This window comes from Syngnathoides biaculeatus, chromosome 13 (assembly GCF_019802595.1).
Source record: "Syngnathoides biaculeatus isolate LvHL_M chromosome 13, ASM1980259v1, whole genome shotgun sequence".
Taxonomy (NCBI): Eukaryota; Metazoa; Chordata; class Actinopteri; order Syngnathiformes; family Syngnathidae; genus Syngnathoides; species Syngnathoides biaculeatus.
The window spans coordinates 3,445,337-3,469,764 of record NC_084652.1 but is presented as its reverse complement, the minus strand read 5'-3'; the positions used below and the strand labels follow the sequence as shown (position 1 = coordinate 3,469,764).

At 47.5% G+C, this 24,428-nt stretch overlaps 1 protein-coding gene and 1 long non-coding RNA gene across 3 annotated transcripts; one reads left to right on the top strand and one right to left on the bottom strand.

Annotated features, from left to right (window-relative positions):
* The first annotated feature begins 1,707 nt into the window (after window positions 1-1,707).
* On the top strand, window positions 1,708-6,191 carry LOC133511047 (uncharacterized). The gene is made up of 3 exons (XR_009797770.1): window positions 1,708-4,585; window positions 4,665-4,764; window positions 5,210-6,191. It is a non-coding gene; the product is annotated as an uncharacterized LOC133511047 (long non-coding RNA).
* LOC133511046 (phosphatidylinositol 3-kinase regulatory subunit gamma-like) lies at window positions 5,409-11,022 on the bottom strand. Of its 2 annotated transcripts, none has more exons than XM_061839633.1 (10): window positions 10,692-11,022; window positions 8,879-8,990; window positions 8,677-8,775; window positions 8,416-8,596; window positions 8,019-8,135; window positions 7,764-7,906; window positions 7,507-7,683; window positions 7,336-7,410; window positions 7,077-7,247; window positions 5,409-6,984 (listed from the first exon to the last, which is right to left on the bottom strand). In XM_061839633.1, exons 1-10 carry the CDS (start codon window positions 10,744-10,746, stop codon window positions 6,711-6,713), a joined length of 1,404 nt encoding a protein of 467 aa, XP_061695617.1. In that variant the 5' UTR covers window positions 10,747-11,022; the 3' UTR covers window positions 5,409-6,710. The 2 variants fall into 2 exon arrangements, with proteins under 2 accessions (XP_061695617.1, XP_061695618.1); XM_061839634.1 differs by lacking the exon at window positions 10,692-11,022 and adding an exon at window positions 10,284-10,413.
* Between the last annotated feature and the right edge of the window lie 13,406 nt (window positions 11,023-24,428).

Here is a 24,428-nt window from a genome sequence, read left to right as displayed (position 1 = left end):
TTATTATTATTATTATTATTACCATGATTGTAATGATCACGTTCTTAGTTCCATTCCGCAGCATTCGCACTCGGCTGTATTTATAGGATACAACGCCAGGTAGCAGTGTTGGACCTAAACAAAAGTGTAGGAATTTAAAAGCAAATATGCAAAAGTGGATAGAATTCACGTTTTATTAAGTTGTACGTTTACTTTACTGCAGTGTTTATTTTGGATATTGTGGGCATTCAATTGAACTATAAGCTCTTTTTCTGCAACTCAGGCTTCCAGTTTGTTTTTATTTATGTTTTTTTTTTCGTTTTTTTTGTGCAAGTGGCTTACTCGTTATTGTATCCCAAGTAAGATTTGTCCAATTGCTTTTCTATACTCAAGGTACTCAAAGCGCTTTAAGAGTGTGACTTCATTCACCCCCTGACGACGCAGCATCAGAAGCAACCGTTCAGTATGTTACTCGAGGACACTTTGGCATGGTCACGGGGTGGGGGGCCGAGGATTGAACCCGCAACCTTTGGCTGGGAAGACAACCACTCTTCCATCTGATCCATGTCATATTATCAATGTGTGGCTGCTAATTTATTGGCAAATACTCGAGTGCGTTTGGCTCTCATAAACCCGATTGCAGACTTTCGGCGCTGTTCAGCGCTCGAAAAGAGGGCCTTTGTGGTCACGGCGATGATCAGACAATACGGAAAGACGAACGCCTCCCTTCCACGCCCATCAGCCTCTTCTTTTTTTCAACTGAGGCCGAGATGCTCTTTGTGTTAAGCGTATTATTTTTAGCAGTCGGGAGGTGATTAGCGCTGTTTTGCATTGCAAGAGTTGCTTCAATGTGGCGTGACTCACGGCTTCCCTTCAACCAACAAGAGATACGGGATAATATGGCCGCCCGGGAATATGCACGCTTTTTGGATGTTCAACATCATAACGTTAAAAAAACATACAGTACTTCAGACGATTACATATAATGCAGTTAATTGTGTTTGTACTCATTATACAGTGCATGAAAAAGAGCAGAAATGTTTTTGTGTAGGTTTTTGTATTCCTGTTTCAGGCAGAAGCATGTTTTCATTCCAAAAATAATCAGCCTGTTTATTTCTTTAATAACTTTTTCAGATAACATTTTTTTTCTTTGCTCGTCATGCAGGTGCACTCATTATTTCCAGAGATATTCCTGTCGCCGTCACCGTGAGATCTTTAACGCGATGATCGGGGGAAAGAAAGACTTGCGAGCAGAATCTCGTGAGGTTGGAAAAAAAAATAGTGTGAGGGCCATTCTATGGAAAGTGGTCAGCGTAATTATCATTCTTTATAAAAATGCAGCGTTGTCTGGCTTTCTGTCGGGTGCCAGTCCTCTGGTGCGACTTTCTCCCCAGTAGGAACGAAAGCGTCATGAGATTTGATTTTATGACAAGAGGTAATAGATTCGACTTTGTTGAAAAGCAATTACATGCTGTGTGATTTGAGTTCTATAATTAGGCACATAGACTATATCGTAAAGGCTGATTGTTGCCAGAATAAGATCATATTTTAAAAGCGTTCACCACAGAAAGAAATGAATTGATGTACTGTAATTTCCGGCCGCAACTTTTTTCACACGCTTTCAACCCTGCAGTTTGGCGATGCGGCTAATTTTGTGCATTTTTTTTCTAACGGGCCGCAAAGCAGAAAAGGTAAGAGTGAGACCGGTGGATATATGTGCCGAGGAAGTGACTTTTACCGGTCTGGCCCTGTTAGCGCTGCGCTAGCGTGTTTTTGCCGTTTCGCAGTGATTTTTACCAGTATGTTTTTTTTTTAACCGGCCCTATTAGCGCGGTTCTACAGTTAGCGTTAGCACGGCGCTAGCATTAGCGTTAGCGTTAGACTCTCTGTGTACTGTCTTTCGATGTAAATACCTTGTGTTTCAATGTGGCCACTTGTGGCTTTTACACAGCTGCGGCGTACGTATGTACCAAATGGTATTTCCTCTACAAATGTACTGGGTGAGGCTTCTAACCAGGTGCGCTCTGTAGGCCGGGACTTTCGCTAAATCTAACTGTCAGTCCTGTCATACTTGAACATGGCCACATGCTCTCTTTTTTTCTGATCAATTTCCAAGATGAGCTTTAGCCACCAGATTGCTTGACAGATTATACAAAAACCAATTGTGAGAATTTCTCTGTGTGCAAGACTAAAACAAAAAAGTTGTTTAAAATGAAAAGGATATTCATATATTTAATTCTGTATGGAAAATATTGGTACATTTAGGGTAAAAAAATGAAGATTGTCCGTCCTTCTTCCACTGAGAGGACACAATTGTGGAGCGTGTGGGAATTTTTGTCCATTCATTCAAAAGGTCAAAGGTCACCGAGCTCGCACAAGAGGGCCTGGCACACCCGTCTCTGGTTCTCCGTGTCGGACCGGTCAAGTTTTCCCCAGCCAAAGTGATCCGAGCATGCGCCGTATGTATTTCGGAAAGGGAGGACCTTCCGCAAATTCTCGCCGCAACGTTGGAAGCGTAGAATAGTCAAACACTCTTGTCATATGAAGAAAAGGGATTCGAGGGAAACCACGTGGCCGAGCGCAGCCCTTCAATTGCGTTTTTTTGTTCCAGACAAGGCCGTCCTTGTGCCTTCCGTTTCACGCCGTTTTGTATGGACCGCGGCTCTCGCGGCTTCAGCTCGTCACACAACGACGCCGATACGGAATGTACAGTATTGGCGACGGTTACAGTAAGCGCAATATCATGAGCGGGACTTAAAGTGAATGAATCGGCGCGGCTAAATTTGTCCCTTATAGCAGATTTGGCGTCGCCTTTAATCAGCGCGACGCTGACGCTCTCGTCCAAACAAGATGTTCCAAAACATCTTTGCTTTATTTAGTCCAAATGCTTTATTACTGCTTATTCCGCGCTCACCTCACAGCCCCCGCATGTCCGACTAAAGCCTCCCTCGCCGCGTTACGTCTGTTTACCCTTGTTTTGTGTTGTCTTGGCATGTCCAATCGCTTCTTAGCTTTCATCAAGCGGGGCTTTCTGACCCGCGTGATTTCGATTCGCCGGCGTGGCTAACACGGGCAATTTTCGCATTGCCACATCCTGTTTCAATTTGTCGACGGCAAAGTGGGGAGCGGAGGGCGCAAACGCCATGTATGTCGACCGTATCGCAGGATAAATAAATTATACATATTTAACTTTTATAGCTGGAAACAATTTAAGGTTTTTTGTTGTTGTTTCTGATGCAAGTTTAGGTTTCAAGTAACTCATCATATTTTGTTCATTATCCACAAGAAGCCTTTCTGACCTGTTTTCCGGCTTTGGTCGGTCACGTGGGGTTCACTATGTAAAAGATTAAAATGAAATTAGCGCTATTAGATGGCGGCACGGCACCACGGTGGATCATCTGGTAAAGCGTTGGCCTCACAGTTCTGAGGTCCCTGAGGCCCGCACACAGGCGAGTCCGGGATTGAACCCGGTACCTCAGAACTGCTTTTCCAGCTGATCCACCGTGCTGCCGCTTTATATTATTTTGTTTAAAAAATGGAATCCAACCAGCACTTCATTGATTATATTTCCATTTGTTTCTAAAGCATACAACAGGCAGCTTTAAGCTGTTTTAAAATACTTTTGTTCAAGTGTACTAAGTTTGATCAATCGAAGAAACAAAGTACGTGGTTGAAAGTGACCGCCTTATGCGCAAAATTATATATACTGTATACATGGAAAAAATTGCAACCTTCAAAGTATTTTGAACACTTTCAAAAATACATTCTACATTATTTCAAACGATTTGTAAGGCTGCACTTGAAGGCCTTGGATGCTGAGTTTGTCCTCCGGATAGTCTGTGCAACAGTGCGGATTGCGAAGCTCCGTCATGCGCTGTTTGGAGGAGGAGATTCGGATTCGGGCGTAAATCTGAAGCTATTAGCTCTAATTCGTGAGTTTACTAGTTGCTTGGACAAGGCAGGCAAGCAAACTAAGGCCTCGAGCTCCAGCCTATGAGCAAAGCAACATTGTGAGCGAATTAAAAAAAAAAAAAATCGATTCTTCCCTCAACATAGCAACTCGCTCCGGATTGGTTGGCAAGCTTCGCGTTCTCGGTCTCTCATTGGCCTGAACGCGAAGGAATCGGACGGAGACACAGAGGAGGAGTGACGTGATTGGACGCGGCCGCGCTGAATGCCTCAAGCTATTTTCCCGAAAGCCTGGAAGTCAGTTCATGGTCCCTCTAGTCCAACATTCAAAGGTGTGACAAATAAAAGTAATTCGTCTCATTGCTGCCTTGTTTTCAGACTTGTTTAGATGCAGAACTTCAGTGCACGGCTGAGTCGTGTGCGTGCGTGCGTGCGTGCTGACGAATGAAAGTGGAAATGAAAATGAAGACTGAAGGAAACGCAGAGGATGTGTGTATTATTTTGGAGAGGAAAAGGCGTGGAGCTGGGATTTTACTTCAGAGGGAAGGGAGGGAGCTTGGGGAAGAAGAGAAAAAAAAAAAAGAGATTGAGTTAGTCAAAGTGCTGTGTCGGCAAGTTACTTTGGGAGGGAGTCAGCTTTGGTGGAAGATTTCAGCTTTTAGGAAACGTTCGAGGGCCCAAAGTAACCGCCCCTCAAGTACTAAATTCACATTCTTTACACCCCCCCCCCCCCGAGTTTATTCTACCCACCCCACACGTTCTCCTTGTTTTTACAGCGAGGGGCTGACTCAGTGCTGTTCCAGGGCGTCCCCCCTCCCCTAGTGTTCGAGAAGGAAGGTCCGAGCGGTCCTGGTAACGGGACCTTTGCTGACACAGGTAGGAGTGGAATAATCCGTGGCATGGAAGCGAGGCTCTCCTGGAGTATATCCGTGCCCTCTTCACCTTCATAATCCCTCCCTTAATGTGGACCTTATGTGAAGGCTGAAAGAGGCCACATGTTCTTGGTCACTGCGGTGTCAGCTCGGGACATTTCCCTAATCAGCGCTTGCGCTTACTGGTGCTTCCGACCTGTTTTTTACAAGGCATTTTGTGCATCTGTCACAAAAATTGGGCTCTTTTTTTTTGTTTGTTTGTTTTTAAACCAGAGTGTCATGTTTACAAACGCTGTTCCATTCACATGAACTTTCCTTCCATGCTGAAACGTTGGCCTGTTCAAAATGATCCAGATTTTCTTCGGGTGATATAATGCAGACATGGCAGGCGAGGAAACGAGTTCCACCGCACATCCTGCTATTGTCTTTGTCGTTTCCTTTCTCTTCAGACTGTCCGCGGTACGTTGTCCTGTGGCTTCTCTCTGCGCTGACCCCGGGACGAAGCTGAGTGGAATACAATGGGTGCACAAGTTAAGAAACGTTCGATCAACCTTGGTGTTGTGATTGCAATTATATTCTAACGCAAAGAATTTCACCAAGCGTGGCTGTCCGAAAAAAAAAAAAAAAAGAGAGTAGCACAAGACTGAGTAAAATGACAAAACCCTCATCAGTTTATTGTCTTTCAGCAAGAAAAAGGTCAGGATCTCACATTGCTCAGCTTCACTCATTTCCGCCATCATTTGGAGGTTGTTTTTTTACTATATGAGGCCAAATAGACCTCATCCAGAGTAGGAACCTCAGAAATACATTTTAGTTTCTGTTGTTCCCAAACTTGGCGGAATTTGTGCCCGCTTAAAGACGGATTCCTTGCGCTGTTACTCACGGAGGCTGCGTGTCATGTAAGACATTCATAGCTGGAGCAATGCCACAATTCAAGTAATGGAGGCAGGATACTTCCGGACACCCCGCCGTTCAAATCGGACGCCATATCTTACCGACACCACCAAAGAGTGCATTTTCTTTTTGTGGTGCGCGTCAACCATTCACCACGGCGTAACCTTCACACATTGCAACAATAGAAATACTGTTGGATTGCACTTTCTTCAAGCTCTCATCTTGTGGCATGTTTGTAGAAAAAAATAGAGAATACAAAAAGCTTATACTTTGAGTAACAGAATATAACATACAGTACTTCGGATTATGTTTTCATCAGCAGGTGTAGATAAATTGCCATTAGCTTGCCCAATTGCGTGGAACGGGCAAAACAGGGGATGTCATTTTGCTCTCTATCAAGTGCTTTGGTCAATGGGTATAACATTGAGTATGTTTTTTTTTTTTTTTTTAAATAATAGTTTCCTACAGGATGTTAATGCTACATAACTATGAACGGGGGGGGGCAAATTGTCAAGATGCACCACAATTTTTCACAAATTCACAAGTGGTATTTACCCAGAAAAAGGTTTTGTCCACCAAACCAAGATGACACAAACAGCCTGTGTACAGCACCATTTTCTCTGCACCGACGCACTAAGTAGTAGTAGTAATCATCGCTAATATATTTACCAGGATGTAACATATTGATCAGATTCAGTTTTAGGCAAAAAAAAAAAAAAAAAATCTCCGGCAACTCCGATCGCAGACGTCAAACCAAAACGGGTCGTCCGCCGTCTGGGAACAATTTAGCACTTGTCAACATCTCCACCAAAATAACGTCCAAAACAACGAAACATCAATATATGAAGTACAATTTCTTTTTCGGAAACATTTAACAGTCTGTTGAAAACCCAAATAATAGAAGCTGACATTCAAGTTCCGGTCCCACGTCAATCTGTGAAATGGCGTTCACAAAAACCGATGGAATCACGTTAGTGCAACATTTGAACAATGCACCTCGATGCAGTCATTCTCGCAGGATACAGTAAACGCGTCCTTTGTATAATCTCAGTTGCTTTACATCTCCGGGGCGGCCGGCGGGAGCCTCACTGTCTGTTTGGGAGTCTGTAAGAGTTTGTGCTCCTCCGCGTGTTGCGACGGCATGGCGGGCGCTTTGGCGTGTACGGGATGCGACAGCCTGACATCCAGGGCGTCGTTGTGTTGCACTAAAGAGTGCAGGCGGTAGTGAAGGACAAGGTCTTTCAGTGAGCAGTGGACGTCGTAGGGCTCAGCGAAGCCGTAACCGTGCGGCGTGCTGTAGATCATGCAGTGCTTCACTTCTTCGTTGACTCTGAAGAAACGCATTTGGGGCAGCCGTTCACAAGCGCCGCACTAAAACACCAACAGTTGATTCATTGTCTACTTATTGCTCGGGAAACTCACACAACGGAGCAGGCGTAGCAGCCTTGCTTGCTGCTCTCGCGGATTAGGAACGTCCCGGGAGCCTTCCCCTGAAGAGTCTCTTCGGCCTGGGTCCTGCTCAGTTCACCCACGAACCAACTCGTCTCATCCTGATGCGGTAAATTCTTCTCGTCACCTTTCAACACGTACGTACTGAGAAAACAAACGTTAGCTTTTGTAGTAAACCTGCATTTCGGCGACAGGGACGCTAATCGCAGTTTCTTCAAATGCTAATACGTACTCGTCAAGGCTGTCTTTGAGTATCCCGAGCCAGTCGTTTATGCGTTTCTGCCGTACGCCTTTGTGATTGAGCCAGCTGCGTTGTGGAGAGCCGGGAAACGAAATTCATCATTACCAGTTCAGTTCACGGACCTGCCGAACTGTAAAAAGCGACAAACAAACAAACACTCACTTGAGGTACTGATCTCTGATGTTGCGCAGCTGGATTAGGTCCGGCCGCAGACTGTTCATCTTCCGGTCCGTCTCTCGGTAGTCCTCGACCTGGCTCCGCAAGTCTTCCTCCAGATGGATTTTGCTGTCATAGATATCGCTTAGGCGGCACTTCAGCTTCTCGTAGTTTATCAGGAAGCTAAGGAAAGGAAATGAAAGGTCGGAATCACGATGCAACGCATATCAAAAAGCACATTTGTCAAGTCGTCACGCAAGTACCTTTCTAGATCTTTTTCGGCTCCGTCGGATTGATTGTTCCTCTCGAATTCTTCCCCGTAGCGCTCCTGCTCACGGCACTGCTCCTCGAAGATCATCATCGTTTCGTTGAAGGCTTCGATCGCAGTTTGCTTCATTTGGATCTCCTGACATCACAAAAAGGAGTTCGTCCGTCAATGTCGAGGACGGTCCAGGTTGACGGAGTTCAGCTCGGACGTCGAAGACCGACGGAGGTGATTGTTGAATGTCGTTTAGTACCTGTGACGTTTTAGTGAAGGCTTCATAGAGACGATCAAACTCCTTCGATTTCTCTTGATACTGACAATGGACCTCTTTGAGCTTTCTTCCGGCGACATCGACACTGTTCTCCTTTACCTGATGTAAAAAAAGAAAAGAATTGATTCAATAAGGTTAGGTATGGAATTAACTTCATAAATATGGTTGTAAATTCTGGAATCGCAGTTGCAAACCATCACCGGTCAACGGCAATCGTTCAAAATGCAAGTCTGCAGTAGTAGTAAAAGATGAAAGGAAGTAGTGTCAAAGTCAACATTAGAAGGCCAAAAAGCAAAGAAATGTGACGGTAGAAATTCCTCCCAGTGGTGTTTGCAGACTGGTGAGCAGTACCGATGTGGACACAGCAGTTTTAACTCACTTGTTGGAATCGAGACACGGGATGCGTGAGCATCAGGTCCAGCGTGGTGTTGTACTCCACCAGTGGATGACGCTGATAGTGCCAGATAAGCTCCACCACCGACGTGAACGTGAGCGGGTCGGAGAAGCCGTACTTGCCGTCGCGGTGGTAAATCTTGATCAGTTTATTAAGGCCATCTTTCCTGCGAACCACAATTTGGGCCAGCGTTTAGTACAAAATTAGGACAAATGAAGGCGACGCCGTTGCTCTGTCGATTTTCACCTTAACGTCAGCGTGAAGTCTCCCTGCAGCTTGGTGGATGCGTCGCGCACCAGGAAGGAGCCGTCAGGTGTGTCGCGCAGCTTCTCGTTCACCTCATCCCTGGGGGGAGGGGGGGTTAACAGATTAAACGCAGAGAAACGTTGAGACGGACGGACGTGGGCGAGCAACGCGATGTTCCGATTTGGCCCGAGTTTCTTTTTACCTGGTGACGTCTCCCCAGTACCATTCAGCATCCTGTAGCGAGTCGGACTGTGTGGAAAGGCAGTTATTGTTCATGGTGGAAGACACTGGCTTTGTTGACCTCGGAGGGAGAGCTGGCAGATAAAGAAAACGAGAGAAAGCCAAGGTTAGGACGCCCTTATCAGTTTTTCTAAAATATTGAGTTAAGACGGCTCAAAAGGAAATATCATCCACAAAAGATCTCCCCGCCGCCTACGCATGAAAGTCTTTCACAGGCTTGCCTGGTGGCTTGTCAGGGACAAGCCCAGGCATGTTTCCAAAAGATGTCACATGCCAAGTCATGACTGACACCCAAGGGGTAGTTGTTGCACGAGCTTGCGTTAGCGCTTATCACAAATTTGAATATATTATTTGGCAGTTGCACGCTCTTCTCGTCTCCTGGTCTATTTTCTAGCTGCAACATCTGACGGACCCGATTGTTGGGATCTCCAGTTAAATATGATTTTAAGTCACATTTCATGACTGAAATCTTGCCTGAACCACTTCATACTCTTCTAGAGATCTAGCTCTTAAACCAGTGTGATTGCCATTGCCATTTCTCTCTGATTATTGCAGTCCTCCCCCCATCAGCGCCCAAAGTAAAGGAATATTTGAGTCGGCCAAAACGCTAAGCGGTTTCCTAAGGATGAAAAAGGAGGGCAAACCGCATCAAGAGAAGGTGAGGGCCGATATATTTCACGGCAGGACAAAAGTGCCTTTCATGGGCCAGTTGGGGAGAAGACAAGCGCTGCCTATGAGAGGCGAAAATGTTGGTTTCACCCGCCATCCGCTCTCTTTTTTCTGACCTTAAAATAAACAAAAGTCAGGTGCAGCAGCAGCAGCAGCAGCGTTTTTTTTTTTTTTTGGCAGGCCAAAAAAAGCAAAAGCTGCTGCTCCTCCTGGAGCCCAGCAAAAAAAAAAAAAAAAAAAAAAAAATCTGCACACCTTCCCTTTTTGCCGTCGCCTGCCAAGAAACTTGTGCGGATTCCAAAAGCCGCGCAGCAGCCAGCAGCATAAGGACAGAGCAAAGTCATTCACCCCGAACGGGCGAAATGCATTGACCGCCACAAAGCCCGCTCTTTGCTCCGCGATAAATTGACCATCGGAAAAGGACAGCAGCATCATTCATTGCATTCCTACCGAACATCGAGCTGGGCTCAAAATGCGAGCCGAGGAGAAGTTCCGCGAGTTAACGTTGAATAAACCCCAAAAGCAGTCAACTCGAGTGCAGCGGAGCGATGAATATGAGAGAAATGTGCGGGGGGGGGGGGGAAGCATTGGGGCCGTGGCAGTGATCGTGCAGCCCACTTTGCGAGCTAGCACTAATTAAGCACGGCTGGCTGCAGGGAGAACAAAGCGCTCGTTTCATGCGCTGCCCGCTGACGCACCGAATTTCCTCGCAAAATCTTCCCCGTGCCTTGTCATGAGCGTCCCCCGCCTCGACAAAACTCCACGCCGATGCCTTCCGTCAGTCCGCCAGATGACAAAGAAAGAGCGGCCGAGCACTGCGCCTGCTCCGCTGAGGTATTACGTAATTGGCAAGCGAATTGCGCTATGCATGCCCGGGCGACGAGGCGCAGCGCCCACCACCTGACCGCACGACAGCCCGCATCGAGACCACGTCGACTTGGACGTTCTTGTCTCATTGTGCCAATACGGCCCCAAAAATAATAATAAAAAATAAAAAATTAAAAAAAAAAAAAAAAAAAAAAGCCAACGAAGGCGAGCTGACAAGCCATTTGAACGCCCCCCCCCCCCCCCGAACGCCAGACAATGGCTGCAGGAGTTTGTCTTACCTGGCGGTGCTGGATCCATCTCGATGTAGAATAAACCTTCGGGAGGATAAATCATTCCCGTTTCACAAGAGTAGTCCAGTTTGTTATCGTTGTCAAGTTCCAAAAAAAAAAAAAAAAAAAAAAAAACCCAAAAAACTGGACCTTTGTTCTAGTCGCAAGTGAATCTTCAGCTATTTCTACACGTCCTACGATCGATACGACCGACGACAACAAAAAGCCCTCGAAAATTTTGGCACCCCAAAGGTCAGAGAAATTGGGTCTGGGGGGCTCGATAGAGATGCAGCTCGCCAAGCTGGACCACGCAACGCTCAGCTCGACTTTTTCCTCGCCTCGGAAGTGGAGCGACTTTAAAGGGAAGTTCCAACATCATCTTGGACTGTTCCAACTTCGTGTCAGGCCGGGGGCGTTATTTTCCGCATCTGCGCCACAAAAACGCCCAACATTCGTTTTTCTAGTTGCATTTGACCGACATAATCAAGTATAGGACTTGTAGGGAAGTGGTAAAAAAGTTTACTTTGTTTTTCGAGGGGTTATGTCCTTTTAGAATAAATTTTTACCCGGGACTATAATGGTACGCTCCAGGCCGTTTTCATTCAGGCCTCAAACTGCACTGGAACAGCTGAAAATGGCTTGCCTGGCATGAATGAAAGATGAAAACGTAACAGATGCATACTGTACAAGCATTAAATATACAGATGAACATACTTCATGTTTCGAGTCGAAACATTGACACCAACAAATTAGCGACGTTGTCATTTTCGGGTCGCTTCAAATGACGACAGATTGCATTCAAATGACATCATGTGATTATGATTATACATATGATTCACAGTGAACACTTTTGTTATTTTTTTTTTGCTGTTGTGTTTCTCTTTGAGAATTTTGCTTGAGCTCTTTTGTCTTGGCGTCGACGGCGTCGCCCACGTCGATCTGGAGCGTGTGTTATATTCTCGTTGAGCTTGTCAAACATGTTCAGCAGCAAAATTGTCAACGTGTGTGTGTGACCGCTTGTAATTATCGCTGAGATCATTCAGTTGAACATAGAAACGGAAAAAAGTGAGATGAGGACGTGTACCCGGGAACGAAAACGAATTGGGGTGAACGCAAGCGTTGTGGTTGGTGCTGTAAATTTCAACAACCGGGGTCCCCCGCACCCCCCCCCAGGGAGAGCGAAACGAGGCCTGCGCGCTCAGAGGTCCGTCCCCGTTGGTGTCCGTGGGTTTATGGCCTCGAGTCAGGGAGGTCATTGCCTCCGGCATCAGTAAGATGATTCTTTCCTGCGTCCAGTGGCCGTGAAACTTCCTGAACCAACTGGCGAATATTCAAGGTGTGCGCTAGCTAGCAATACCGCAGAGTCACACGTAGAGTACGAGGGTTTCGCACCAATCTTTATGGCTGGTTCAGACAAAAACACAGCATTAAACTTTCATTAAAAAAAACATCTTTACCAGGTGTTACTGCGTACTGGCCCAATTTGCTCACGTGTGTGTGAAGCTTTGGGTGCAAATACAGCGTGCGTTCGTGTTTGCTTTTGTGCCGTTCCCACTTTGAGAAGCCTCGAAGCTTGCCACGGCGTGTCATTTGGCTGTTTTCCGACCACCCCCGACCCGCCTTCCTGCGTCAGAAGGGCACACCGCTTGCCCCTTTAACTTCGGGGTCTGACCCGCGTGACACATTTCACAAGCGCAACGGCAGCAGATCCATCAGGCGAGGCCACGGCATGCGGATTTCTCGAGCTACGTAGCCGCTAACAAAAAAAAAAAAAAAAAAAAAAAAGGTTTTTAAAGCAGGTGGCATATTTTCACTGTGTCTTCCGCCTGGTTGCTTGCTTGCCTTATTTGTGCATTTGCTGCGGTTGGCGTTAGCGACGGATCACTCGTCGGCTAAACCTTTAGCCTCTTCACCGCAGATCGAGGCAGTCCTGATGGGATCAGTGTGGGCTAATCGTAAGATGAATGCAAGAGGCCTGCCCGTTGCCTCCCGGCAGGTGCGTCTCTTCTCGATAGCCGCGAGTGCCTCGGAAAGTAAAAGCTAAACGATGGGAAAGAGGCAGACGGAAGCGTCGGGTTATTTCTCCGTGACCGCAAAAAGTTGTAGATGAGAACGAGTGCTCAGGTGAAGATGAGTCGGCGTTTTGCAAATCAGAGCTGCTCGTTCGATATTGTTGCGAACGCAGTCGCTAAATCATGAACGTTAATCCCTGTATTAACCGTGCACGTAAAAGCCTTCCTGCTGCCACCAAATTTTGATCGTAATCTCCTGGCTTTATGGAGTAATGCTTATTTAGCCTTAGCCCATTAACCGTGTCAAGGAACGTCATTCATCAAATGTTTTCACGTTTCCGTAGCAGTCAATGTAGGCCACGTTTTATCTGGATTTGCTCTGTTTGTTGTGCGTCGTCGAAAGACACAACACTGAGAAACCGCGTCGGGGATTAGTGTTGTTCACCGACGTTTGTGTGGCGGTCTCACAATGCAGCTCAGGGCGAACTGCACATCTTAACAATCTGCCGTACTGTAGTGCGCCGCTATTCACGACTATTGAAGGGATGCATAATGGTCTTGGCAGAGCGTTCGGCATTCAGCACGGAGAGACTGTGGGGTTTCCCTGGTCGGTGGCCAGAACCAGCACACAAAGCACGCAGTAGTCCTGCCAGAGGCAACGCAACTGCGGGCAGAGCGGAGGACGGCTATGGTCTGGCCCCCAGGACCCTGCCATTGTGGAAATGTAAGTGGGGACAGTGTCTGAATGGAGCTGAAAACCTTAGATGACCAAAACTATGAGCTTCAAATAGCCCGGTCCTGGGAAACATCGCTTGTTCTTTTAAGGAGGTCACAGAGAAGCCAAGAAGTGAGAAAAAAATCCACAGAAAACCAACGTTTGGCGTAGGGAATGTCAAACTTGTACATCAGAAAAAAGTGATTTGCAGTTTTTCCAAGCGTTCCCGTGTCAGCCCGTCTGACTGCGTTGGTCAAGTCGAGCCGCTTCCGTCCTCTGTGTTAGTTTAGCATGCGGCGGTCGCGGCCGACGCTCGTAATTTGTCACTCCCTCGTGCCGCAAGCGGAGGTGACAACCGAGGAAGTGACGGCGGACCGCCGCGTCACCGGCTGTAGTAAATATCTGCTATGAGACCCCCACTCGGCCCTCCAGAAGACCTCGTCTCCCAGCGATGTGCCAAATAAAGAAGCTTACATACTGACCACGCACAGCAAACATTCACAAGATACTGTGGAAAAGGCTTTTTTCACGTCAGTGAAATAAGTGCATCTCATTGACAGTAATCAATAAGTACAACAGTTAAAAAAAATGATGTCATAGTTAAGACTGACACTTCACAGCAAAAGGGTCTCGTGTTCATCTTTTTTACTGTTTCCTTCCATGGGTTGCATATTAACATCCTAACACATGTACACTTGTGTACATCAATGTTGGTACCCTTCTGATCGAGAAAAAAATGTATACAGAGAAACATGGAAAGGCTCAGTTATGATCGAAGGCTGCTTTGTGGCATCTGCGGAACTTTTTTTTAAAGTCTGTGGCGGGTACAATGAAATTTCAAGGCTATCAAAGGATTCTGGAGAAAAATGTGCTGCCCAGTGTCAGAAAGTTTGGTCGCGGCCACAGGCCACGGGTCCTCCGATGGGATCATGGTCTGAAACCCAGGAAAAAAAAACATCCAAGAATGGCAGAACACAAACCAGTCAACTATTTCAAAGTGGTCTCCGAGGAGACCAGTTGTAAATCGCAAATTGTTCGACGTCAGTGTCTGTTCCGCCATTGTTCTTGCCCAAACTAGTTCAATTAGTTCTATTGGATAGCATCCATCCTTTCGTTCATTTTCTTGGCAGCTTATCCTCACGCGGGTTCGCGGGCCGTGCCGGAGCCTATCCCAGCTGTCAACGGGCAGGAGGCGGGGTACACCCTGAACTGGTCGCCAGCCAATCGCAGGGCACATCGAGACAATCACACCTAGGGGAAATTTAGAGTGTCCAATTAATGTTGCATGTTTTTGGGATGTGGGAGGAAACCGGCGTGCCCACCCGGAGAAAACCCACGCAGGCACGGGGAGAAAATGCAAACTCCACACAGGGGGGGCGGGGATCGAACCCTGATCCTCAGAACTGTGAGGCCAACGCTTTACCACGGAGCCCTAAATGGATAGCAATGACCCCCCCCCCCAAAAAAAAAACAAAAACAAAAAACAAACCAAACAATTATTTATAAGCAAAGAGTCACTGATTCTTGATTTTGTCAGTTTGAAGTTATTCCAGCGACGTTTTCTCTTTGGAAGCGTACCAACAATTTTGTCCGTGTATATGAAAAGTTAGCAGGAAACAGCACAGGACAGGCCGTCCACAAAATGGACGCATGCAAAGCAAACAACAGCTCAGGCAAGAACACACTAGCAAACCTCCGGAAACTACATACTGCCCAAGTCATTTCAAGCTACAAGAAAGTCCATGTCCCCGTTTCATTGGCGTCAGGAAATGCACGGCACAGACCATCGCCCCGATAGCGGCAGTGGCGCTCCACTCGGCTCGAACTTGGGCGCAACCAGACCTTTGTTCGCTTGGCGCTCGCTCGCTCGCTGTCTCGATATGTGCCCTGTGATTGTAGCCTGCCTTTTGGCCAAAGTCAGCTGGGATCGGCTGTGGTTTCCCATGACCCTGAAAATGATAAGAGGTAGAAAATGGATGGATGGATGGATGGATGAATGGATGTTGGGGAGGGGGGGGGCAGTGCTTAGACCAAAAACGAACAGAAAATTCCCCCAAACCTGCTGAAATGAGAACATTGATTTTGCAGTCAGCACGTAAAACAACAAAGCGTCTTGTTGGTTTTTAGAAAGACGAGTCACGTGTGGTGTGCACCCCCCCCCCCGCCCAAACTAACAACGCTTTCAAGCAAAAAAAAAACAAAAAACAAAAACCGAGATGCAGAGACCTCTTTTCAAGCTCCTGCAGTTGCCTCCTTCTTCTAAAAGGCTACTAGTCTCCTCGCTCCGCAGCCATCAAATCAGCACTATAACTCTATTAGGCACAGCTCCAGGACACACTAAGCAACCGCGGGGCCCACAATGGCATCATTGTCAGCGGGGATTGCGTCCATTGTTGTTGGTGATACAGGATTTATTCCCATCCTCCCATCGTGTGACCTTCACCTCTGACCCGCGCCTGCCATCTCACATGCTCCAGAAGCGAGCTCGCGAGGGTTTCCGCCTTCTGGGTCTTCAACGGCCGTGCACGATGAGCCGAGCTCGCCAAGTCGGATGATTCGGGGCCGGTGTCCACGAGGGGAGAATGAGAGGTGCGCGTCGAGAGGTTGGGGTCTGGGCTTCTTGCGGTTCTACCGACTGACCCTTCGAAAAGGTCACTTGCAAGGCATGAGAGGCGAGGAGCTCCCTAAATGACTCTTTTCTCCCCCCTGGCCAGGGCCGAGACTGTATGGTTATTTATGAGCGAGAGGGTCCGCAATGAAACCCTGCCGCTTCTTTGTTTGCGAGGACTAGGCCGGGCTGAGGTTCGGTTCTATCGTTATGTACGCACGTAAGCGCTCACCCGCTCCTCGGGACCCCCCCCCCCCGGAGCCGCAAGGACAGAGGAGAGGACTGACTCTGTTGTGAGGCAGATTTGGACGGGGAGGTGTGCTTGACACAAAAGCTGTCAGCAGTTTGATAGATGCCGCTCGGGCAAGAACACCAGGAAACTTCCGGAAACTGCATACTGCTCAAGTCATTTCAAGATACAAGAAAATCCATGTCTCTGTTTCATTGGATTGGAAAAATCGATTAAAGAAGAGTATAATAATAAAACCAATGTATTGATGACACTCGATGATAAAAAGAAATGATTAACAGCAGGGGTTCACAACCAGCGGGGCACGGACCGGTTCGAGGCCACAGGCTATTTAGTACTGGGCCGCACAGCACTGGAAAACAAACAAACTCCCCAAAGGCTTTGTTTTTTAGCGGACCGGGAGACGGGGCTTGCGAAGATTGGCGCCCGCTGGAAGGCTCGCGTGACGTTCCAAGGGTATATCCGTCGAGGATCGGCTTCCGATCGGGGAAATTCCGTCAGGACCGCAACCCCCCCCCCACCAACTCCTGCCAAGTTTTTTTTGTATTTTATTTTTTTCCTGGCAGAAAACCACACCGATCTACAATATATCCACGCGAGCTTTCCCTGTGATAATTGGAAACCGCAGCCCTACTATAAACATGTCCAAATCTATTTCTTCCCGTAATTTGTACATATTTCTTTGTATCTCTCTCGACACGCAGCCTTTTTGGTTCCATCCCTGAAATGCAGAAGCGTCCGCAGCGTTCACACCGCTGTAACGCACGCCACTTCCCCCCCCCCCCCCACCCTGACAAAAGTTAAATTAAGCTTGAATTTCTCGCCGGAGTGAAACGGTCATGATGTCATGGTTGGAGGACAGAATGACTCGTTTTGTCTGTTGACTGAGAAGGCCTATTCTTGCATGTTTGGGTGGGAGCACGCATATAATTGCAGTGCGGGATAGCGTGAGGGGGATGGGGGAGGGAGGGAGTTAGCACGCAACATGAGTTTTGGCTTACAGTTGCTGGTGCGGGTGCCAAACTTGTCCAGAGGGCTGATGTGTGTATCGTTGAGCCAGGCGAGCTGTGCACTTCTCAGAGGCTCGCTCCTGTTCCAAGGCACATCTTTCATTTGCACATGCTGAATAGTTTAAGGAGCCCAAGGCCGTTTCCAAGCGGTGGACAGATCTCGCTTTTTTTTTTTTTTTTTTTCGTTGTTGTTGTACATTTCAAGCGAAGTTGGGAGGTTGCCGGACGATGCGAGCGTGTGCTAACAAAATTCATCTAAATGTCCGTTTCCAGTAAGATTTGTCACGTTGTTTGCTTCTCCAGTTAGTCGTTAGGGAGCGACCAAACCGCGGCGCGCGTGTTGCTGCCATTCCGGGATTAGGCTGATCCCAAAAAAAAAATCTGACAGTAAAAGAAGAGAATGGAAAGCTTTGTCTGCTTTTTCATATCCTCTCAGTGGGAGGTAAAAAAAAAAGGCAAGACCCCCAGACCCGGGTGAGTGGCGGTGGGTGGGAGGGGGCGCTCAACTGCCAACCAGATGGGCGACCAAGCCGTGTGTATTTAGGGAGATCATACGGGATAACCTCGCAAAGACAGATTGACGTTTTGCTGACAAAACAAACCAGCGCCGTCCTGCACGCAAGTGGCGCCCTTTTCCGTGGAAATACTTACTTAAGTGGTTTTTGCTTACTTAGGTCTTGAGCGAGTTATTTCAACGTGTTGTTAAGCGCTCACCGTTGAGCCGTACCAATGCGAGGACAGGACAATAGACTTTAGTTCTCGAGTGACGTCACACGCCTTCCGGTTTGGCGAATTCGCGCAAACACACGTTTGAATGGGGGCGCGAGGGCTACGTTATCCGTCGCTCAAACGGGCGTTTGTAAAGCGTCTTTTCTTTCGACTGCCGGCGCGAGAAAACGGAGCAGTTAGCAACCAAACGGCGACAACCGCGGCCGTCTCGTAGCAGCAGAGCCCATCTGGCGGCCGAGCACAATACTCGTGTGTGTGAATCCAATGCGTGTCTCCAAAATCTGTCTTGTCTGTTTTATTATAATAAGTTTGAAAAAAACAAAAAACAAAAAACAAACGAGTTACCGCACCGCTAGCTGTTTTGTGAGTTGAGTTAAAAATGTGGCAGTGGAAGTGGAGAAAACGATGCGGGCTCCGCTTGGGACTCGTCCCGGTCGAAGCTCTCTCTCTCTCTCTCTCTCTCTCTCTCTCTCTCTCTGCCTCTGCCTCTCGGTAATAAAAATAAATAATAATCTACACCTCTTTCGTTGGTGTAATCAACGTAATTGAACACAACGCCGACTGTAATCGCGCGGTACATTTTTAAATTGCATTTCGCGGTACGCTAACCTTAGCAGTGTGCTTCCGATGGATGCGGCCGCATGACGAACGCAGCCATTGATGAATTGCTTGGAGGCCTCCAGACCTTTGTCATTCTTTTCGTTGGTCCACGGTAGAAGAAGCCCATCCATCCACGCGCTCCATTTGTGTTTCTCCGAGGCATACGAGTCGTTTTGTCCATCCATTGTCGTAACGGTTTCTTGAAACAACATCTGATGAGCACCGATACCTTTCCAAAGTCTTTTTAGCCAGTTTAACAGTCGTACGAACATTTGTGTAGCTCTGGTCTGTATGCAAAAGCGATAAGAGTGAACGGCGCGTCAGTCGAGTCAACCCATCCAACATGGCCGCGTGCCACTGAGGTAGTCACGTGGTCGAAAACAGTCTTTAGTAACATTGGTACGCGCGTGACGGAGACATCCTCGAAGCAAACCATTCCATCTTTAGCGCCTCGCTGCTTGTCCCGGAAGCTTTCACTTGGTCCCTGAGTTCTCGGGGGTTGCTGACAAGATTGGGGGGTCAGCAGCAGGGGACCAAAGAACAACCTTACCACATTTTTCAATTTGATGTTCACTTTGCAGTCGGAAATCCAATATTGCGCATTTGCGCTACTCTCTTTCAGCCATCGCATTGAGCCAGAAAATATCATTAACTGTCAAAATGTCACCCTGTTCGCGTCGTTAATATCTCTTAACACATATTTCCGCACACCATATTTATATGCTGCTTGTATGGACAGTTCGTACCACAACATTTTATGTTCCAAAATACTGATTGCGTTTGTTGTCGTAACTTTTCACACTAATTTTTGATACGCTTTTCACCTTGGTGCGCAGTATTAGTACGTGGCACTCAGTTTGAGAGGGCGCTGAACCGGGAAACAGGAAGACGTCTTCTCGGGACAACCGAAGGTGCACTACAGTACACTACATACGTCACTCGAGTCAAATTTGCATTTGTCCAATGTCCGACGGAAAGCCTGCTTTGAGTCGAGTTGCCGTGCCACAAAATCTCAGAGTCAGAAAAATCAAAGCACGTTCGCGTTTCTCAAAAGTATCGATTTGGTTTTGTCTTGGTAGAAACATTTTCCTTCCCAACTTTGGGTGGGTTCATCTGGAACTTCTGGATCCTATGAAATTCTTAAAATCCCAGCCGTGTCTCCGGCACAACCGAGAGGTTAACTACAAAATCCATCCATCCATCCATTTTATTAGCCGCTTATCCTCACAAGGGTCGCGGGGAGTTATCGCGGAAAAAAACGGCGGGAGGAACAATTGTTTAAAGGAAAGGATTATCGGGCACACCCAGGCTGCATGCCCGTGGACGTGCCTCGGCATGACAAGTCAGTCACACTGTGCCCAGGTCCAGCTTTTCATTCGATATCATAGCGAGATCTGCAAAAAAAAAAAAAAAAAATTGACATTAGGCGAGGGTGCGGCCAAGCGTGGCAGACATGGCGCCGCGCGAGGGTGCCCCTACTCGAAAAACAAGTGAGGGCAATTCCGTCTTCACCTTTGAGAATGAGGAGATTGTTTGGCGTCGCAAACGAAAGCCGTTGCCACGTTTATCTCGTTAGCCCCTCGGAGTCAAGACAAAGACGAGCTCGGCGCCGGCGTTCAGCGGTTGTCATCAAACGAGGAGGGAGGCTGTCGTCGGCGCCACCACTTTCACCTTTGAGAATTACGCCCGGCGTCAAGGCTGCAAATGTGCAAACGTGGGCCGAAAGCTCACGAAACAACTTGAGTAGTGTCGTAAGATGTTGGTTGAAATGCCTCCGACGTGTTGTTATGATCCCAAACGTTGCCCACGTCGCATACTGGAGCCCCTCATCACGCTTCAACTGCAAAAAATCTCCAGTGTTCTATTTCAGTCCGGGTTTGGCTTTTGTATCTGGTCGACCCAAAGTTGCTCTCTTACAGTACATCACAGTACACGTTTCTCTCTTTCTTTCTTTTTTGTTTGTTTTTCTTCCTCTCCCTCCACAACTTTGTAGCCCCCCAGCACCCCCAAGTTTTCCACCGCCTTCTGCGCAAACTAAATAAACGAACCCCACAATCCGGAAACAGGCTCGCAGCTGGAGACGGCGGGCTGGACGATCCCTCGATTAGTGATGTCACAACGCTTGTGGAAAGCGGGCGAGTCGTATCGCAGCTGTTCACGTTTCAGAATTTGCTGCTTTTGTCCAGACTTTTTGAGTCCTCGTGCGATTGAAAAAGCGTTTGGGGCTCTGCACGTGAGCTGAAAACGAGATCTTGTCGGTTGCTACTCGGCTTGGTAGGAAAGGTTAACTTATCTTTAGCCCGCGAGGTCAAAGTGCGCCGTCAGAGAGCGGCAGATGTCTCTGAAGACGCTGACGGAGAAGAGAAGAGCGCAAGGCGTTGAGTAAATTTCGTCGGAATTGTGCGAGCGGGTCAAAGGTGGGGTCGACTCCGTCTGCTGCCAATCACCATCATACCGCGCTACGGCTGACGGATGACATTTCGCCGTCGTCCGTCGCTCGAGCTCGCCACGCCGGGGAAATAATCGGGCCCGCTTGCTTTTGAGGTTTGGATGAAGTAGATATGATGCGCTCTTGGAGGATGAGCAAATAATCCCGTGACATATCTGGAATGGAGCTTTCCGACTGGCGATCTTAAGCTCCGCCCCCCCTTAGCGACATTTGCCACAAGCTTCCAAAATGGCGACCGAACACAACAGGTTTGAAGTCGGTTCTGTAACGCGTATTCCAGATAATTTTGCGGTTTTTTTTTTTTTTTTGCCAGATGCGTCAGACTTGTCCAAGAGAGTTCTACAGAGAGGTCTCAACTATTTCACGCGAGGACATTTACGCGGAATTAAGAATTTGGACGGAGCGGGACGCAATCTCAGAGTTGCAGCGAAACGTTGGCGATCGATGCAAAAAAAAAAAAAAAAAAAAGTTTGACGCCTCACAAACTTCATATTGAAATCCATCCATCCATTCATTTTCTTTGCCGCTTATCCTCACGAGGGTCGCGGTGAGCGCTGGAGCCTATCCCAGCTGTCAACGGGCAGGAGGCGGGGTACACCCTCAACTGGTCACCAGCCAATCGCAGGGCACGTACAGACGAACAACCATTCGCACTCACAATCACACCTCGGGGCAATTTAGAGTGTCCAATTAATGTTGCATGTTTTTGGGATGTGGGAGGAAACCGGAATGCCCGGAGAAAACCATGCAAACTCCACACAGGCGCGGGCCGGGATCCAACCCAGGTCCTCAGAACTGTGAGGCCAACGCTTTACCAGCTGGGCCACCGTGCCGCCATATTGAAACCCAGCAGGATAAAATAGTGGAGTCGTACTGCGCGTGATAAGATTTGCACGTTCCCCAAGCACACCTGAGGACCATTTCCTTCATAACGTGAACTTTTCCAAGCGCACGCTACTGGCAACCAGCATTGCTGGTGGGACGATACGGCGAGGAGGGGGCGTGTCAAGCTAGGCGTTAAAACAATGCGGCTATCTGATTGGTCATTATTGTACGCGTGATTGACAGGTCGGAAAGGTCCACGGCGCTCCACTCGGTGCCCGCTCGCCGCTTCTCAAGCAGGCCACTGAACGCCCCGCCGGCGTCGTCCAAGGGGAGGGCAGCCTGCGCGAGTACATCTCGCCATTACAGCGCGTAACATGAGATGGCGAACCACAACACCGCTAAATCAGTAAAATGGGAGCCCGGAGTGACTGTAATTTGGGAGGGAGCTGGTTAACCGCTCTTCATAATGGACGGTGGTTCCGTTTAGCCCGAGGCGTCGAAGCTGAGGTCATATGCAAACAAGGCAGATCCTCGCTCGCCACTTTTTATGCAGTGCAAATGATTTGGTTTGATCAGGCCCACGTTGAACGTCCCAAACCCAATCTTCAACAACCTTTTTGTTGTTGTCTCAAGGCCGAAGATGCTTGACCGCATCATAATTGGCCGAAATGGATTTTGGTCGTTCATTTTCTTGACAAAATGCTGTGTGGGCTGCTTCCCTTCAGGCTTATTGTCACCCACCCAAAAAAATCTACATTTTAGGGTTAGGGTCGCTTGTAATTTAGAAAAAAAGTTTTTGATGAAACTCGTGGATTTCCAGTATTATTACTAATATATATATATATATATATTTTTTTTTTAAATACCTGACGGAAGACTTAATAAACATCCCTAGGCCCTTTGGAAGGCGCCATACAGAAATGAAGTGATGAGGATTGTTGTTATTATTATTGAATTCCAGTCATCCATCCGTGCATCCATTTCCTTAGCGGCTTATCCTCACAGGGGTGGCGGGGGTGCCGGAGCCTATCCCAGCTGTCAACGGCCAGGAGGCGGGTCACACCCCGAACTGGTTGCCAGCCAATCGCAGGGCACTATTATTGATATTTGATGCACAAAACAGTCTAAATAGTGTATTTGTAAATATGGAGCGTGAGTGGTTGTCGGTCCACACGTGCCCTGCGATTGGCCGACTGTCGGTTTTGACTCCACAATGTCAGCCGGGATTCACGTTCCGAACGCTGATGACCCCGAAGAGGACAAACCTCGGAGAATGTGATCGCCAGTCTAGGTCAACCTTTTGGTAAATATGTACACTCTATATTAATCCTCTCTGATGAATATGTTGTCGATTAAAAGCTGACTTTAGCAATGAATTGTCAACATACAAACAATTGCGTTGAAATTCTATGAAAATATTGTAAACAAAACAAAACAAAGCAAAAGAGATTCTGTAGTAGCTAATGAATGACCCACTTGAGGTCACAAACATTAAATTACATCAGAAATGTTACGCGTTGTATACGCAAAACAAGCATTTTTGTATATTTGGAGTGCTCTTTTCCCCATGTGCATTTTTTTTTTTTTTAAATTGGGTAATCACAAGACAAACTTGTGCCGTCTGACGCGGTCACATTTTTTTTTTTTTTTTTTTTTGGTGGGTGTGGATGTCCCTTTAATGCATGACATCATCTTTTTAGCTCCGTTTTTCCCCGAGCACGGTCCTCCTTGTTGAGGCTTTTCTGCCCAGAGACAATTGGCTAATTCACTGGCGTGAATATCCACCTTCAAGCCTCGAGCACCTTTTTTTTTTTATTTTTATTTTTATTGCCGCGGTGGATGCACTTTGGTTCGAAATCAAAACAACTCGATTTTTACAGGCCAAATGTTTACGCTTAATTTGAGCTGTCACGATTCGTATTTTAACGGGTAATTCTGAACATAATTTGCAAGACGCGTGTGCGCGACGACACATCTGAAAAGACCGGGAGGTGGGCTGGTATGTATTTACTGTTTAGTCAGTATTGATGTGCCATCTAGTGGCAGAACGCAGGGATCCACGTCTTAATATTATAATGTCTCACAGTATCATGGATCATTAGTGCTATAGATCAGCATTTTTTTCTTTTACATTTGTCATCAAAAATGACACAGCTACATTTATTTATCGTTTATTCTGTTATGTCAGTTCTTCAGAATATGCATACGATTTCTACAGAAATGAAATTTTCTAGTTACAAGTTCCCCTCCTGGAAGCCGTCACCTCATCGTGGTGGTGGGGTTTATGTGTCCCGATGATCCCAGGAACTATTCACACCCCTGGTAGGGTCGCCCGTGGCGAACGGGACCGGACAAAGCAGGGCTTAAAGACCCCGATGATGAAAAAAACATGAATGGATTCAGATTTTCCCTCACTGGAGCCAGGCCCAGAGGTGGGGCTCAAAGGCGAGCGCCCGGTGGTGGGCCCTGCAACCGTGAGGCCTGGGAGGTCAAAGGCCGAAAGGGTAACGTGGGACCTCCTTCCCTGGGCGCCTGAGAGTCCGGGTTG